General features: G+C 36.3%; 1 protein-coding gene across 4 annotated transcripts; it reads left to right on the top strand.

The window, feature by feature from the left end:
• The first annotated feature begins 129 nt into the window (after positions 1–129).
• On the top strand, positions 130–9,075 carry LOC144957813 (uncharacterized). Of its 4 annotated transcripts, XR_013642211.1 has the most exons (5): positions 130–235; positions 426–805; positions 3,134–3,426; positions 4,457–7,473; positions 8,023–9,075. XR_013642211.1 is itself a non-coding variant. In XM_078889256.1 (4 exons), exons 2-4 carry the CDS (start codon positions 688–690, stop codon positions 5,177–5,179), a joined length of 1,134 nt encoding a protein of 377 aa, XP_078745382.1. In that variant the 5' UTR covers positions 130–235; positions 426–687; the 3' UTR covers positions 5,180–9,075. The 4 variants fall into 4 exon arrangements, 2 of the variants coding, with proteins under 2 accessions (XP_078745382.1, XP_078745383.1); XM_078889256.1 differs by having other exon boundaries at positions 4,457–9,075; XR_013642212.1 differs by lacking the exons at positions 130–235; positions 426–805 and adding an exon at positions 1,094–1,511.
• Positions 9,076–16,692: the final 7,617 nt, after the last annotated feature.

Below are 16,692 nucleotides of genomic sequence, written 5' to 3'. Positions count from 1 at the left end.
AAGAACTTCATTAACAATTAATTGGCAGGAAAAGGCTGTTGTCAGGATTCTGAAAGAATTCGGATAAATATAACTTCAAGGACAAATTCTAGCCAAATCCTAGCCTTGCCATTGGCTTAGGGATACGTCATTTTCTAAAAGTATCACATGATGTATTCATCACAACCGGTATTGAAAATCAAAACAACATTTCAGTAACGAAGAAGGGTAGGAGAGGAAACAGCAAGAACTGAAGGTACGATTCCGTTGTTTCATTCAATTGCATCATTCCTTGTAGTTATTCGATTTATTATTGAATTTATATAGAAACTATCTACTGTATATCTAAATTTTAAACAAATTTGTATATATTACACTGGTATTACTATAATTGGTATTTTGATCCATTGTAGGTGTAATTTTTGCCTTCAACTTCAATCTTTCAGGTTGGTTGTGAAGTGGCCTGCGAAGCCGTGGCTAGTCCAGCAGAAGAATTGATTGTTACGGGAGAGGTGGATTCAATGAGCTCGTTTGAAGTTGATTTTTACGAAGAGCTTTATCCTAAATTATCAGAGATACACATTCCGAAAGCCACGGCTAACGCAAAGGCGTCAGGTAGAGACCACAGTCAGAAGAGCATGGACATGATGGAGGATTACACGGTTGTGGGCGGGGTAGTTGGGGAAGAGATGATCCCTCAATCCCTGGATGAATTGGTCGACTTGCTGGATATCAAGGGAGGCACGGATTCTACATTCGGTGGTTCCCATGATATCCAGCACTTTTCAGCGTTCGCCATGGAAGACATGTGGCCTATTTGACAATGGTAAGTTTCTTGTCCCATCCTATTCCAACCATATACTTATGAATGTCGGTGAGTCACGTGATCAGTGTTCCTCGCACACCATAAGCAATGTCTTTTGATTTTGATCCACAATGTGATCAGTGGATCTGATTAACTACTATTTTCAAGAATTATGAAATGGTTTTAACAAAACCGCTGAGTTAATAAAACTGGCTTGTTTGGCATTCCATGGAATGGAAGCTGTGATACTATTAATAGATTCTGATTCAATTCTAAAAATAGATTTCTTAGCCGGTGTATTTCACCACCATTGGCAATGGTTAACCATTTCTGAAATTCCTACAAGAGATATTGTACGACAACTGCGCCTATCATTTTCCACAATTCATCAGTCTTTTGTGAAATAAAATGATACTTTGAACAGAAATAGATAGAAACAAAACTTTAAAATAGAATGAAAACATCAATTGACATTAGAAATAAATTACTTGTACAAGTTGGTGTGCCAGTGATCAAGTTTGATATTGAGAACGTTTTCTACTTAAAAGTTTTCAATCCTACATAAACACTTAAGAAAAGTGAGGTTAAAAAAATTCATAACTTTTAAAGAAATAGACATATAATATGTTAGCCACAAATAGACTAACATTCGTTGGGTCATTTGTCATCGTCAACGGAAAGTTCACAAGAGTACCAGATAAATCTACAACTACAACTACCAGTAATTGTAAGTTGTAAGATATCCTTAGTTTAGTAGTAGTAGACTTATATGGAACATGCGTTTTTAAATATAGTTGTATTGATACAAGCACATTGATATATGTTGTATTCTTATTTTATAATCATCAACCAAGCATTGTTGGACATGATCAATAACCAGATGGCCAATTCTTGTCTCTGTTTTGTGTTTATCCATTTACATCCATTTTTCCTCTCAACTTTTATTATTTAACAAAATCTAAGTACAACAATGCTACCGATCCCAAATGAAATGTAGATTATGAGATGGAAATTTGTTTTCATGTGGCCTGTTGGGAAAATATATTATGAATGTTTGTGAAGCATTTCGAACATGGTTTATATACGTTGTTGACATGAATAAACTATAATTTGCAGGACTGACATTTATTGATTGTCATCATTTTATTTTAATTCTTTCACGAGGAGAGGAGTATTTGTGTCACAACAGAATTGGGATAATATATTCTATAAGGGTTGAATTAAAATTCAGAGATATTTATTTTGCAATTGTGCCCCGAAATTTGGAATATCAGGCTTTTATTACATTTTTTATTTTTTACTTAAAATTTTCAATTTTATGTTTGGTTGTACATGTCTCTTCTATACTTTTAAAAAATTGTGTTTACCAGATTTGCATCAAGTTTAAATGATTATAATAAGGGGTTACTGGGGTTACTTTTTATTCTAGAGGAGGATTTTTTGTTTGTGTGTTTGTTTTAGATTTAGATTACCTTTTGAATACACAGGATTCACTTTTGAAAATGAAGTGATTTGTAAGAATGATTACTTAGAGATTACCTTTGTTTTGGTATGAATGACTGAGTTAGATTAATTAAGATAAATTCTGTGGATATTTGTTTGTTGTTATTTTTTTTTTTGGGGGGGGGGGGGGGGGGGTTGTTGATATTTTAAGTTGTTGTTTTTTTTTTAATTTCTGTTTAAATTTTCAAAATATATTTTTCCTGTATTTTTTCATTGAAAGTGTTGAGGGGGGGGGGGGGGGGGGGGGGGGGGGGGGGGGCTTTAATTTTCCGACATTGACCTTTAACGTTATTGTCTTCAGCTTTCCTACATGCTAGATGCCACTATCTTTGCAAATTCAGTAATGAATGGCTCATTATTTCCTTATCAAAAGGAGAGAAAAATAAAGTGGGTAAATGTATCATGTGACTCATATAAAAGGGAACAACACAGGTCAACAAACAACGTTTCAGCTCTTGGCCTTTGACAGGAGACAAACAAGACACACAAAAATATGGTTACAGAAAAAAAAATTGAAGACATATCACACTCAAAACTCAAATACATTGAGTAGTAGTAGTAGTAGGCAAATTAAGTAGTTAATCCAAAAGCTAGAGGTGCTTAAATGAGCTAATAAGATAGAGAGAATGTGATTCATATCAAAGGGGACAACACAAGACTTTTATAGTATTAGTCATGTCTACTAGATTTATTTTTCTCTCCATATTATTGGCTTGTTTAATCACCTCTAGATTTTCCTTATCAAACATGTTTCCTTAGAGGTTGTTCATTATTGATGTTTCCTGTTGTTTGGTTTTATTAATAACGAACATTTTTTTTTTTTTAATTTTCTTCTTCCCTCCATAGGCTTTGCTGGTGATGTTGATGATCTCATCACCAGCACTGGATTGAATGCTCCCGTTGCTGCCGTCAATGATTACGATCCTCTGAGTGACCTTGGACTGGATAACCAGCAAGGTCAAAGCTTTTATCTACCAGGCACATCTGGGATGAAAGAAACATTAACGACAGAGAAGCAGTTTGTCAACAACGCTGACAGTGACAGCTGGTTTGACGACCTTGACCCTGATCTGTCTGGGGATCCACTCGGAGACGACAGCATGGAAGCATTCATCAACTTGGACAAATTCCTAAACGGGGTATGTCCCTGTTTGGGTTTCTTTTTCTTTTTTTTTTTATAATGAGCATAAAATTTGTGTGAAGAAAATAAAAAGTAGTCCAGAGCCACACTATGCCAATGGAGCCCAAATTTATCCCGGTTTCTATAGTGTGAGACGGCCAGTAGGATGCTAGCCTATTGCAAAGAAGTTTTCACCAGGTCTAACAAACCCATCTGTTGGGGAGAGGGGGGGGGGGCGAGGGTCAGAATAAAATCTCTACTTTTTACTATCCCATTTTCTTCTTTTTTACTAAATGTGTTGCAAGCGACGTAAAACCTTTAAAAACAATATTAAACAATAAAATCTCTACTTCATTCGGAATCTATTTCTGTCCCATTGCAGAAGTGAGTGATCTACCTCTAAGCTACTGACATTTTTTTTTTAATTATATTTATTCATTACTTTTTTTTTTTTAATTGTTGTTCATTGGTGTGAAATCAATTTGATAAGTTTTTCTTGAAATATGGCAGTAGCAGGCCACTGGTATGATGTGTCTTATCATTTTGCATGCTAAACACACTGTCAGCACCAGCATTGTGCCATTTGGTTAGATACTTTACACTTAGTACCCCCTTAGAATGTAAATTTGGTTCTAAATGAGCATTTATATTGTGTATTGTGCAATATGAAAAATAATGTGCTCAAAGTCAAAGGGCTTGTCTTTTGCCAACTCCAGCACTTAACATGTAGGATGAGACATGACACCTGTTAAGTGATATTACAATTTTTTTACCTGCTGTTAACGACGAGGTACTCATTTTATACCCGAGTACGGTGAGAGAATGTGAGTGAAGAGCCTTTTTTCAAAGGCTCAAGTATGCGCTTCCCCAGAGCAAGACTCGAACCCAGGACCTTCCGAACATAGGCAAGTATCATACCACATGATCACACAGCTGCATAGTTCTGCATTGGAGAATAAATAAAACGTTCTGAAAGGAATTGGGCATGAATGTGTGTGTCAGAATTTTTTTATTTTTTAAAAAACCGGTTCTCTTCTTTTTATTTTCAGAACTCATTCTTTGACGAAGATGGAAATTTAACTGTACCAGAAGAAAAACCTGTCAATCAAGAAGCTGAGGTGACACCTGTGATAAATTTTGCTCCCGAAGAAACCCAGAAGGAACAGACCCTCGATACTTCCTTTAACTTACTCACAGGATTTGATTATAATCAAGACTTCCTCCTCTCTCCTGAAGACACAACCGTCATGGGAGAGAAGAAACCGTCTCGTAAGCGTCCAGCTGCCTCGAGAGATGGTTTGAAAACCAGCCTATATGAAATTCCTGCAACATCCCTTATTCCAGAAATTATCCAGGAGAGTTCAACAACATTGTCAGACACAGAATTAGATCATGACTACAGCACAAAGCGTCAAAGAATGTCTGTCCCTGAAGGGAATGATAACACGCCTTCAACAAGCGTAACAATGAGGAACTTTACACAGTTTGAAACGGGCATCCCTAAGAAGGTTGTCAAGAAAGAATCCAACGACAATCCTGTACAATTGTTAGACGACAGCATGGATAAGCAGACAATTAGAAGGATTAAGAACAACCATGCCTCCAAGCGCTCCCGTGAACAGCGCAAGCAGAAATTTGCAGAGATGGACGTCGAAGCTGAAGAGCTTGTCGTAAGAAATCAACAACTTCGGGAAAAAATTGTTGAACTAGAGAAGCTGGCAAAGGAAATGAAAGCCGTGCTCGTGGCCAAAATGGCCGGAAGGGCAGTATAAAATGCATACGTAACGTAACAAAATTCACTTTGCCCCAAAAGGTGTAGTTGTTTGTAATAGGTCAGATGGATGTTAAATAATGTATATTTTCTCATTGTGCCACTTTTTGAAGGGGAAATAATCCCTTGTCTGTCATTTTGTCTTTATTTGTTAGTGACAATATGGCAGACGCCACATTGGCTTTTAATCAGTAATATCTGGTGTTGTAGCACATTGATCATTATGACATGTCACCTTTAATTGGTTGGATTGTTATATATGCTAAATCCTGTCAAGATGAAAAATAAGACAACAAAAAAAAAAAAAATTAAAGTCAGTTGATGTGATGTTATTATCATTGATATTTAATGTGATCACATGACATCATTTTGTGTTGCCGAAAGTCCTTGACATTGCTATAATGTTATCACATGTGTGTATGTGCTGATTAATGGTCATGTTGTTTTATTTTTGTTTGTTTGGTTTTGTTTTGTTTTTTCGTCATGCATCTTTTTATCTTTGCGGTCTATTATTGAAACAGTTAGGAATTTATTGGATTGAAGATGTCGTTTTGAGACATTTGTTGTTTTATGGACTTGAAAACAATGAAATGATATTGATAATATTGTTGATTTCCTATAGTTGTTGCATTTTGTATTTTTGTAGATATTATTACATAATGATATAGTTTATTCTGATGCGAGTTTTCACTTTGATAACACAATTTGTTGGAAAAAAAAGATAAAGAAAAAACTAAGTTGAATATTCTCTTTTTCTCCTTATCATGAATCGAATATGAGGTGTGTTTTGTTTTTTTTTCTTCTGATCTCTATAATATCCCACTGGATTTGTTATGTTTTATTTCTATTTTTTTTTGTGTTTTTTTTTTTTGTTCGTTTCAAAATCCAAGGTTTACATTGTTTTCTCATCACACATAAAAACAAAAGAACATTCACTTAAGGATTTCTTTTATAAATGATTCGTTGAGAATTTTAAAATATTTACGCAGTCTATTAAGTGTAACGCTACTAAATATGTTTTGTATATCCTTTACACTTGATAATGATGCATTACTACTACTATGATAATTTAAGCACTTTGTGATATATCTGATGTACTGTCGGTGTTGTATAATTTATATTTGTACCTATAATGATGATGTATAAGATAGATGATATTGATTGATTTATGGATAAATCCTGCTGTTTCCTTCGCTGCCGCAAGATGAAGATGGTTTTGTTTTGTTTTGTTTTTTTAACGAAATCATTGCTTTTGTGGAACATAGTGGCTTTTAATAATGGCTGCCTCTATTTCCACCCCCCCCCCCCCCCCCCCCCCCCCCCCCCCCCCCCCCCCCCCCCCCCCCCCCCCCGGCCGATTGGATTGCGGAAAAAAACGTCGCAGGCTTTTTGCGATTTGGATTTTTTTAAATTGTGCAACTTGTGACAAGAAACTTAACAAATTACTGCATTACAACCTTTGGATTAAACATACAACAATTGTGGACTACTATTATTCTATTATGAAGACTAGCATCCCGGGGGTGAGAATAGTCACTTTGTTTAATAATTGTCGACTTATTTTAATTTTGTTTAAAGAATATATTAGACTATCAATTGGGGGAGGGGGGGGGGGGTAAGTTATGTAAAAACATTGAGACAATTCACAAAAGATTTGAGTGGGAGTCATGTTTTATCGCCAGTATTCCTGGTTATTCGTTCTCTTATACAACAGCATTTTTCCTTTACTTTATAGTTCTAGTTCTAGTAACATATTATTTTCTTTAAAAGGATGTGATTTATCTGTAATTATCTCATCAATAGTAATCTGTGTTTTTCCTTTAACAACGACATTATGCTGGCATCGTATCTGTGTGTGCGACTCTTGAGACAGAATTGGAGTTTTTGATTTCTTGAACTTTTTAAAAGATTTATCTAAAAGTCTCCAATCTAAAGGGGGGGGGGGAAGATTCACCAATATTCACATTTTGTGAAGCTGTTATATTCAGTTACTGATTTAACTATGGCTTGTGGTGCCCAATGTTGGTTTTGTTTGTTTTAATTTTAATGATTTTATTTTGGTTATATAAGATTAAAAACCTTCTAAATTATATTTTTCTTATTCACGATCAGCTCATGTTTAGGTACTTGATGTATCTATGTATACATCCAGGTTTTCACTCGCGTTATGACATGATTTCGCTGTGTATATGCAAAACTGAATTTGTGTTGTCGAGATGAATTTGTGTCTAACTTGCCCTCTTCATGATGGGGGAAAGAAATCTATTTGGATTTGAAACACGATTACTCTGCAGGGTCTGGGTGGGGATCCTGACCTCCCATAGTGGGCAGGGAGGTACATGCTGTGTCTTCTATCCCCCCATACCTGTTTTCCAATTGTTTCCTGTCATTGTCTTGGAATGAGATTACTTAGTTTTGTCCTGATCCTTGCCGGAGTTCCTTGACTGGGAGGGAAACAGTCGAATGTATAGTTATAGTTTTGGGAGATGATATTTTTTTCCTTGTAAATCATCTCTCTGTTATGCATTGTATTATGTTAAGTTTACATATTATATTATATGATTGGTAAACATTTGAGTGTATTCCTCTTAGTTGGGACCTGTGCTTGTGTCTGGATGAGACTTTTAGGTGATCTCAAACTAAGTACTTTGACAGTGTGCTCTTGGAATCTACACCTGTTCCCTATTTGAACCAATTCCCCTTTGTCTTACCTTTTCTTTTGCGCTTTAATTGTAATTCTAGAACTTTTAACTATCCCATTCTTTTCCTTTTTACTGGCGCTGATATGACCTTAATGTGTTGCAAGCGCCGTAAAACCCTTAAAAACAAAAACAAACTCTGCAGGGTATTATGTTTTAGTAAAGTTTTTAGATTATTCATTTACTGATATAGTCATGTCTTTGACGAGTTGCAATTCAAGGCAATAATATATTTCTATATATTTATATGTTTCAGTACTTTTTTACTTTTTCTAAAAAAAAAAAAACACATTTTAAACAAATTTGGCTTGAAAACTTGTCCTTCGTTTATTGGTTTATTGAAATTAAAATAATCCTCATCTTGACGAGAACTCTCAAACCTGGGACTTCCTGGAAGTCTTTGGTTTGAGAGTTTACAACAAGATGATGGTCATTTTCATTGATCATTATTTGAGGGATTGGTTTTTGGGGGAAAAAATTTTTTTAAGCTTTTTTGTTGGGTTTTTTTTTTTTAATGTTTTTTTTTTTTTCAGACTATGGCAGTTTTGTGATGACAATAGATTATCTCCTCATCACCAACATTCAAGTCCATGATAATTTATATGATTCCACAAATGCATTGATTTATTCCCAATCCCCCCCCCCCCCCCCCCCCCCCCCCCCCCCCCAAAAAAAAAATGTCCATCAACGGTGATGAATTTCATACAGAACGAGATGATATGAATTAGAGCAAAAACTCTCATCCGTCTGTAAACATTGGCCAATTGATATTCTTTGTAATGCTGAATAATAAAATAGCATTTTTATGGACTGATATGGCTTGAAGTTGAAGTGGAAGATGGCCAAGTATGTAGGGTTTGTCGAGCCCAGTCCAAGACACTTTGTTGAAGTTGAAGGCCAAATTCATTGAATTAACGAATCTAATCCAGGCCTACATGATTGTTTTATTACAGAAAAAGTATTAACATTTTGACAAACGTAACCAAACATTAAAATGATCACACTTACACCTTGGCCGTATTCTATGCGAACCAAATGCGTATGAATTGAACTTTAAGTACAATTTGACTGAGATCGCTGAATTACATTTTTAACAAATGCCTGTTATTATGTTCCTGAAAGAAAAAAGAGCAATCTATGTGAAGATAACAAAAAATGTTGAGTGTTCAAAATTTCAGAAATAAAGATCTCAAAATAATATGTGATGTTGTTTCCTGTATTGAGATGGTGTTACCTGCATTGGGGTATTCTGGCCTCCCGTGATGGCGGTGAGGTCACTATAATTGCTGTCTTCTATCCCCCTGTATCTACGTGTTTTTCCTTTTCAACAACTGTTACCTGGTTGGAGTTCCTGACCTCCCATAGTGGTCAGGGAAGCACTTATTTTGTCTTCTATTCCCCTTTTATCTGTTTTCCAACATGCTTTCTGTCTTTGTCTTGGAATGAGATTGCAAAGTTTTGTCCTGACCCTGGCCGGAGTCTTTGGCTGGGAGGGAAATAGTCAGCTAGATAGTAAAGAGTTTTGAGAGGTGACATTTTTTGTCTTATAAATCACCTCTCTGTTATCCTACTGTTATTTTTGTTTTACATATATATGATTTGTAAACATCTGAGAGAGTGGGGACCTGTGTTTGTGCCAGGATGAGACATTTAGGTGATCTCAAACATGATAGTTTGCTCTTGGAATCTCCATCTGTTCCCCATTTGAACTAATTCCTCTTTTGTCTTTCCTTTTCTTGGATGCTTTACTTTAATTGTAATTCTGGAACTTAGTACTATCCCATTTTCTTCCTTTTTATGGCGCTGTTATTTCCTAAATGTGTTGGGGAACGCCGTAAAACCATTTTAAACAAGCACAGGTCCCCTCATTGAACTATATAGACCCCTTCTTTGTCTTACTTTTTCTTTGTTATTTTTTTGTTTTGTTTTGTTTTTGTTTTTGTTTTTTTGTTATTTGGGTGGGGGGGGGGGGTAATTGGGCTCAGTCTTTGCTTGGTCATTGGTACTACAGGCGCCCAGTTCGGCTACCCGCCGCATTGTGTGACATTGAACAAGTTACCTTACCCTAGCTCACTTTACGGGACTACACTGCGACTGACCCCTGGCTAACTCCAGTTCCAGACTTTCCTTGGAATAGACCCTAAAGGCAAATATCCCCACGGGAATGAATAACGGGAATTTTTTTTTTTTATTTAAATAAGAATTTACCTCAGATCTGCAACTTTCAATTCTTTTTTTACTGGCGCTAAAATGACGAATAAGCGTCGAAAGCGTTGTATAACTCCTATACTTCAAATATTATAAACAAAACACGAAGTATTTCATGCTATTTTTATATTTCTCCTGTCTGAAGACTTGGGCGAGGTTCGTCCTTCACCTTCTCCACCAATGCTTCCAATCCTTCATTCAAGGACTTGTGACGTAGACTCTTGGTGCTCGGACTTGGGCGAGGTTCTTCCTTCACCTTCTCCACCAATGCTTCCAATCCTTCATTCAAGGACTTGTGACGTAGACTCTTGGGGTTCAGGTCGATTTCCTCCTAGGGCGATGGCGTCGATTCTGTCTATCTCTTAAATCTCTATATAGATATAGACATTTGCCATCACCAGGTGGCTGATGGCTGTGTAACCTTTTCTCTCTATACACTTGTCAATTCTTGCTACATCTTATAACCCTTCTTAATAAAGAACTGAAAAGGACTATGAAACAGTGCAAAGGAAATAAGGCATGGGATGGTTATTTACTTTTATGTATTTTTATTTCTGCTTGTTGGAATGCTGGGTGGAGTTCCTGACCTCCCATAGTGGGCAGGGAGGTACTTGCTGTGTCTTCCATCTCCCTATATTCTGTTTTCCAACATGCTTTCTGTCTTTGTCTTGGAATGAGATTACTTGGTTTTGTCCTGGGTGGGGTTCCTGACCTCCCATAGTGGGCAGGGAGGCACTTACTTACTGTGTCTTATATCCCCCCCCCCTTTATCTGTTGACCAACATGCTTTCTGTCTTTGTCTTGAGATGAGATTACTTGGCTTTGTCCTGGCCCTGGTCGGATATCCTTGCTGGGAGGGAAACAGTCAAATGTATAGTTAGAGTTTTGGGAGATGATATTGTTTCCCTTGTAAATCATCTGTCTGTTATGCATTGTATGTTTTTGAACATATGATTTGTTAATAGTTGAGTGTGTTCCTCTTAGCGTGGACCTGTGACAGGATGAGACTTTTAGCTGATCTCTAACCATGAACAATGATAGTATGCTCTTAGAATTCACATCTGCTCCCAATATGTGCTATTTTCCTTTGTCTTACTTTTCTTGTGCGCTTTTAATTGTAAATCTATAACTTTTTGACTATCCCATAATTTTCTTTCTTTTTACTGGCGCGCTGAAATGGCCTAAATGTGTCGCAAACACTGTAAAAACAAAACAAGGACTTGTGAAGTTGACTCTTGGGGCTCCGGGGCGATTCCCCCGAGGCCGATGAAGTCGATACTGACTCTCTCTCTCTCTCTCTCTCTCTCTCTCTCTCTCTCTCTCTCTCTCTCTCTCTCTCTCTCTCTCTCTCCCTCTCTCTCTCTTCTCTCTCTCTCTCTCTCTCTCTCTCTCTCTCTCTCTCTTATATATATATATATATATATATATATATATATATATATATATATATATATATATATATTATATATTTATATATATATATTATATTATATATATATACATATATATATATATATATTATATACATATATATATATATATATTAATATATATATATATGTATATTATATATATATATATATATAATATATATATATATATATATATATATATATATATATATATATATTATATATATATATATATATATATTTATATATATATATATATATATATATATATTATATATATATATATTATATTATATATATATTAATATATTATATAATATATATATTGAATTGTGTTTGATACAAATATGGTACGATGGCAAATTAAGCCTGAAACATTAATGTAGACTGTCTCAAACATTGTGGTAAATATTTTAAATATAATAATAATATATATATATATATATATATTATATATATATATAATGCAAATTTTCACTCACATTTTTTGGCCGAGACGACTCGTTTCTGTGTTTTTTACACTTCTTCAGTCGGCGTAATCCATTGTAATGTCCGTAGAAAAGTTCTTACTCCAAACTAAAGTTGTTTCGTTGTGTAGTGGTGATTAGTGTTGATGTGTATTGTGATGTGCTCTCATGTTTATATTATGAGTGTGTGTGTGTGTGTGTTTGTGTGTGTAGGTGTGTTGTGTGTTGTGTGTACATGTGTGTGTGATATTGTAGTGGAATGTGGTTGCGGCGGGGGGGGGGGGGGGAAGAGGGGGAGGAGGGGTATAATGGGGTCGGGAGGGGGGGGGAGGAAAGGGGGGGGGGGGGGGTTATTTGGCCTTTTGCGTTTTGAGCTTGAATTTGTTAGAGTGTCTGCACATTGTCATCAGTTCAGATCTTTTATTTAAGGTGCTATTGTTTCTGTAGTTGTGTAGTAAAATCTCCAGTTTCTCTGTCAGGCATAAATTGCATTTTCTAGCACCGCATCTGTAGGGGCTGCTTTGCTTGACGACCTCCCAGGTTATTGTTGGTGTTTTTTGTATTATATATAATATATATATATATATATATATATATATATATATATATATATATATATATATATATATATATATATATATATCTTAAATCCCTCCATCACCAGCTGGCTGTGTAACCTTTTTCTCTCTATAAACTTGTCATTTCTTGCTGCATAATATTATCACTCGTTCTCAATAATTTGTGCGGCTATGTGGTCTTGTGATATAGCACTCGCTTTCTGATAAGAATATCTTGGGTTCGAGCCTCGCTCGGCGTATAGTTGAGTTCTTAGAAATGGCTCTTTATTCACATTCTCTCACCGTACTCAGGTGTAAAATTATTACCTGATTAACAGAGTTGTCTCTGTGCGAAAAAAAAAATGGTAATATCGCCTAACAGGCATCATCATGTCTCGTTCTACATGTTGCGTGTTGCTGTTGGTCTGAGACCCTTTGAAAAGCGCTTTGAGCACGTTTAGTGGATATCGCACTATATAAAAGCTCACGTGTTTTGTTTGTTTTGTTTTTGTTTTTTTGTTTTTTGTTTTTTTTTTTTTTAATAAAGAACTGAAAAGGTCTGAATGAAACAGTAAAACAAAGTAGTCCTTCAGAGCCATTAGCCTCATGGAGCCGGAGTTTATCCCGGTTTCTATATCGTGAAACGGACAATAGCAATTGCTTGCTATCCTTTCGATAGGACGCTAGTCTATCGCAAAGTGCTTTCCGCCAATCTATGAGACTCAACTACTGCTGGGTAGACAGAGGGGGTCAGAAAAAATATCGATCTTGGTCCCTTTGCATGTGAAGCGAGTGCTCTACCAACTGAGCTATCGGGACCCCCAACAGTACCAAAGAATAAATAGGGCATGGGATGGTTATTTCCTTTTATGTATTTTTCTTTCTTTTATTTTCTTTTTGCGTCTTTTTCTTTCTGTTTAGTCTGGCACTACATCTCTTCACATCTTTATCTTCGTACCCAGTGCCTGCTTCTTAATTTGTCACCCTAATAGTAATAGATAGAGGGGCGATGTGGCCGAGTGGTTAAGGCATTCTTTGTGTCCCGGTTCGAGCCCCGCTTCAGGCACTTTCGTGTTTGTCCTTGGGGAAAGATCATTAACCCCCAATCTGTTCAGTTGAACATACGAATTTTCCGTTCCCAATTGACAATCATATTATAATATAGATCTTTAATTCAATAAAGTTCTTGAAATCAAAGTTGTGTTGCCAGATCTAATATTATAATATTATAAATGAGTTTAACTCTCAGAATTGTCCCTGAAATTTCCCACTCACCCAACACAAAAATATATTTTTCTTACTCAAACAGAAAAGCAGCAAGTACATTCAAAAGATAGAACAAAGATAAGGTCACTCAAGCCTTTGTTATTGTATTTTGCCATCCGCGTTTGTGAGTTATTCTCACTAAACTGTATTATCCAGACTATAAAATTTCATGGTTACACATAGTTTTGTGTGTTGGTTCGTTTTACTTCCGGATGGCAATGTTATGAGCTTCTTAGCCAAGCGCATACTATCTATACATATTACTGGTCAGCAAATTGAACTCTACAGCACAGTGTCCAGTTTCATAGTTATAACAAAACATTAAAAAAAAATTATTTGTGATGTACAAAAGGAATTAAAATGACATAAATGTTGGTTGCATCGTAACGTATGTGACGATTTTCCTGTACACGGTAAGGAGAGGGTTAAAACATTAAGTCAATGGATTTAAACACAAAGTGGTCATTTTAAAATGTAGTTGTGTCTACTATGATTACCCCTGAAAACTGCAAATTTTCCAATTTCAAGTAGGCAGGCCTGTGATATGTACCTATTTATTTGCAAATCTGATTATCCATACCATCATGGGCTCATTGTTGTAAAGGAAAAATGGTACTCTCAAACCATCATGGGGTCATTGTTGTAAGGGAAATATGGTACTCTCAAACCATCATGGACTCATTGTTGTAAGGGAAAAATGGTACTCTCAAAACATCGTGGGGTCATTGTTGTAAGGGAAATATGGTACTCTCAAACCATCGTGGGGTCATTGTTGTAAGGGAAATATGGTACTCTCAAACCATCATGGGGTCATTGTTGTAAGGGAAATATGGTACTCTCAAAACATCATGAGCTCATTGTTGTAAGGGAAAAATGGTACTCTCAAACCATCATGGGGTCATTGTTGTAAGGGAAAAATGGTACTCTCAAACCGTCATGGGGTCATTGTTGTAAGGGAAAAATGGTACTCTCAAACCATCATGGGGTCATTGTTGTAAGGGAAAAATGGTACTCTCAAAACATCGCATAATATTATCCATTACATCAACGTCAAAAAAAAACAACAACCCATAAATGCGTCCGGTTTTCTGACTTGCAAATGTGTCGCCTGAACCGAAAGGCAGGTTTTAGCAGGTCTGATAACGAACACAATACGCTTCAACAGTCATAACGTCACTTCCCTCTGATGCATTGGTAATTGTAACTGGCTTAGTAACTGGCTCTAAACTGAAATATTTCTCCGACGAGCATAAAAGAGTATCCAGTCAGAAGAAGAAAAAAAACACATTATAAATCTGATCATGTTTTGACTTTTACACATTCTGATCACAAGACATATGAAAAAATTCTAGCCAGCATGAAGAATATAAAGAACCGATTTTCTTTGTTTAGAACCACGATGGCCGCCGTTGCTGGGCGACGTGGCATCAGACTATTGAATCCAAATAGGGGCTTGGCTAAACATTGTTGTAATGGGCCATATTTTGCGTTGGTTTGAGAGTAATTTCTATTACAACAAAGAGCCCATAAAGACGGGTACTCATTTGTAGGTACAATGACCCAAATTGTGTGCTCGTTGTTGTAATGGAAATTAGCCGACATCTCAAATCAACGCAAAGTATTGTCCATTACCACAATCCAGTCCATAATTGCGTTCGGATATCAGACCAGCTAAAATGTGACCTAACCTCATAACAATTTGGGTATCAGACCTAAGATACGTTGCCCTTGGCATATATTTTGTAAATTACATCTCTAGAAAAGATCACTTTATTTAAGAAAAAAAAAGACTATGAAAAGGGAATTAATAACGAACCTTTACCTTTACCGATGTTCTATGTCGGACACGACGTTGGAGATCATGGTTCGCCAGCTCTCTCTCTCTCATCTGCGAGTTTCGCACATTGATTTATGGGCCTTCCTACGTACGCTGCGACATTTCCGAGCCAGCTTGTCCTTCTTCGTCCTCGACCACGATTGCCTTCTATCTTTCCCTCTGCAATGGTCTTCTGTAGTGAGTCGTGCCTTCTGATGTGGCCGAAATATCGGGTTATCCTCTTTCTAATAGTTGAAATGATCGTTGTTGATGTTATTCCTAAAGTTTGGAGTACTTGATGATTTGTTTTCTTTTCCTTCCAGGATATCCTTGCAATTCTTCTATAGGTCCACAACTCTAATGCTCTGAGTTTCTTTTCTAGTGTCTTTGTCAGAGACCACGTTTCACATCCATAAAGTAGTGTTGACCAAATGTAGCATTTTGCCAGACGTGTTTTTGTGGTAAGTGATAGGTCGTGGGATGTGATTAGGGAATGCATTTTTGAAAATTTACTCTTGGCCAATGCAATTCGTCTGATGATTTCTGCATCGCATTTTCCATCTTCTGTCAATAATGCTCCTAGATATTGGAATGACTTTACTTGCTCTATGATCTTTCCATCTATTTCAATTGATATTTTCCCATTGTTTTTTTTCTCTTGCTAAATAGCATTGTCTTTGTTTTGTTTTTTTTTTCACATTCATGAGCAGGCCAAACTTTTCACTTTCAGTTTTGACTATATCTACAATGGCTTGTAGATCTTGTTCAGTTTCTGCTATAAGCACTGTATCATCAGCATAGCGGAGATTATTAATATTCACACCCCCGACATTAAGACCAGGCAGGTGTTCCACGTTCCTGAATATTATGTCTGTGTATAGGTTGAATAATGAACACAAGGGAATTAATCAGTGTAATTACAAAAGTAAATTTTTTTTGTGGGACTTGTTTCCCTTGGAATAAGGCTTACACCCCTTTCCATGAAGTGGAATGGTCCTTGAAGTGTTGTTTTATTCCGAAAATCGTCACACGACGAGCTGTTTTCTTGGACCGATTCCGAATAGTTTTCATGTGAGGACACAGGGACCT

Source organism: Berghia stephanieae, chromosome 12 (genome assembly GCF_034508935.2).
Source record: "Berghia stephanieae isolate SIO BIC M18660-M18661 chromosome 12, UCSD_Bste_1.3, whole genome shotgun sequence".
In the NCBI taxonomy this organism is placed as follows: Eukaryota; Metazoa; Mollusca; class Gastropoda; order Nudibranchia; family Aeolidiidae; genus Berghia; species Berghia stephanieae.
The sequence above is the reverse complement of the archived record's forward strand: the minus strand, read 5'-3'. Positions and strand labels throughout refer to the sequence as shown.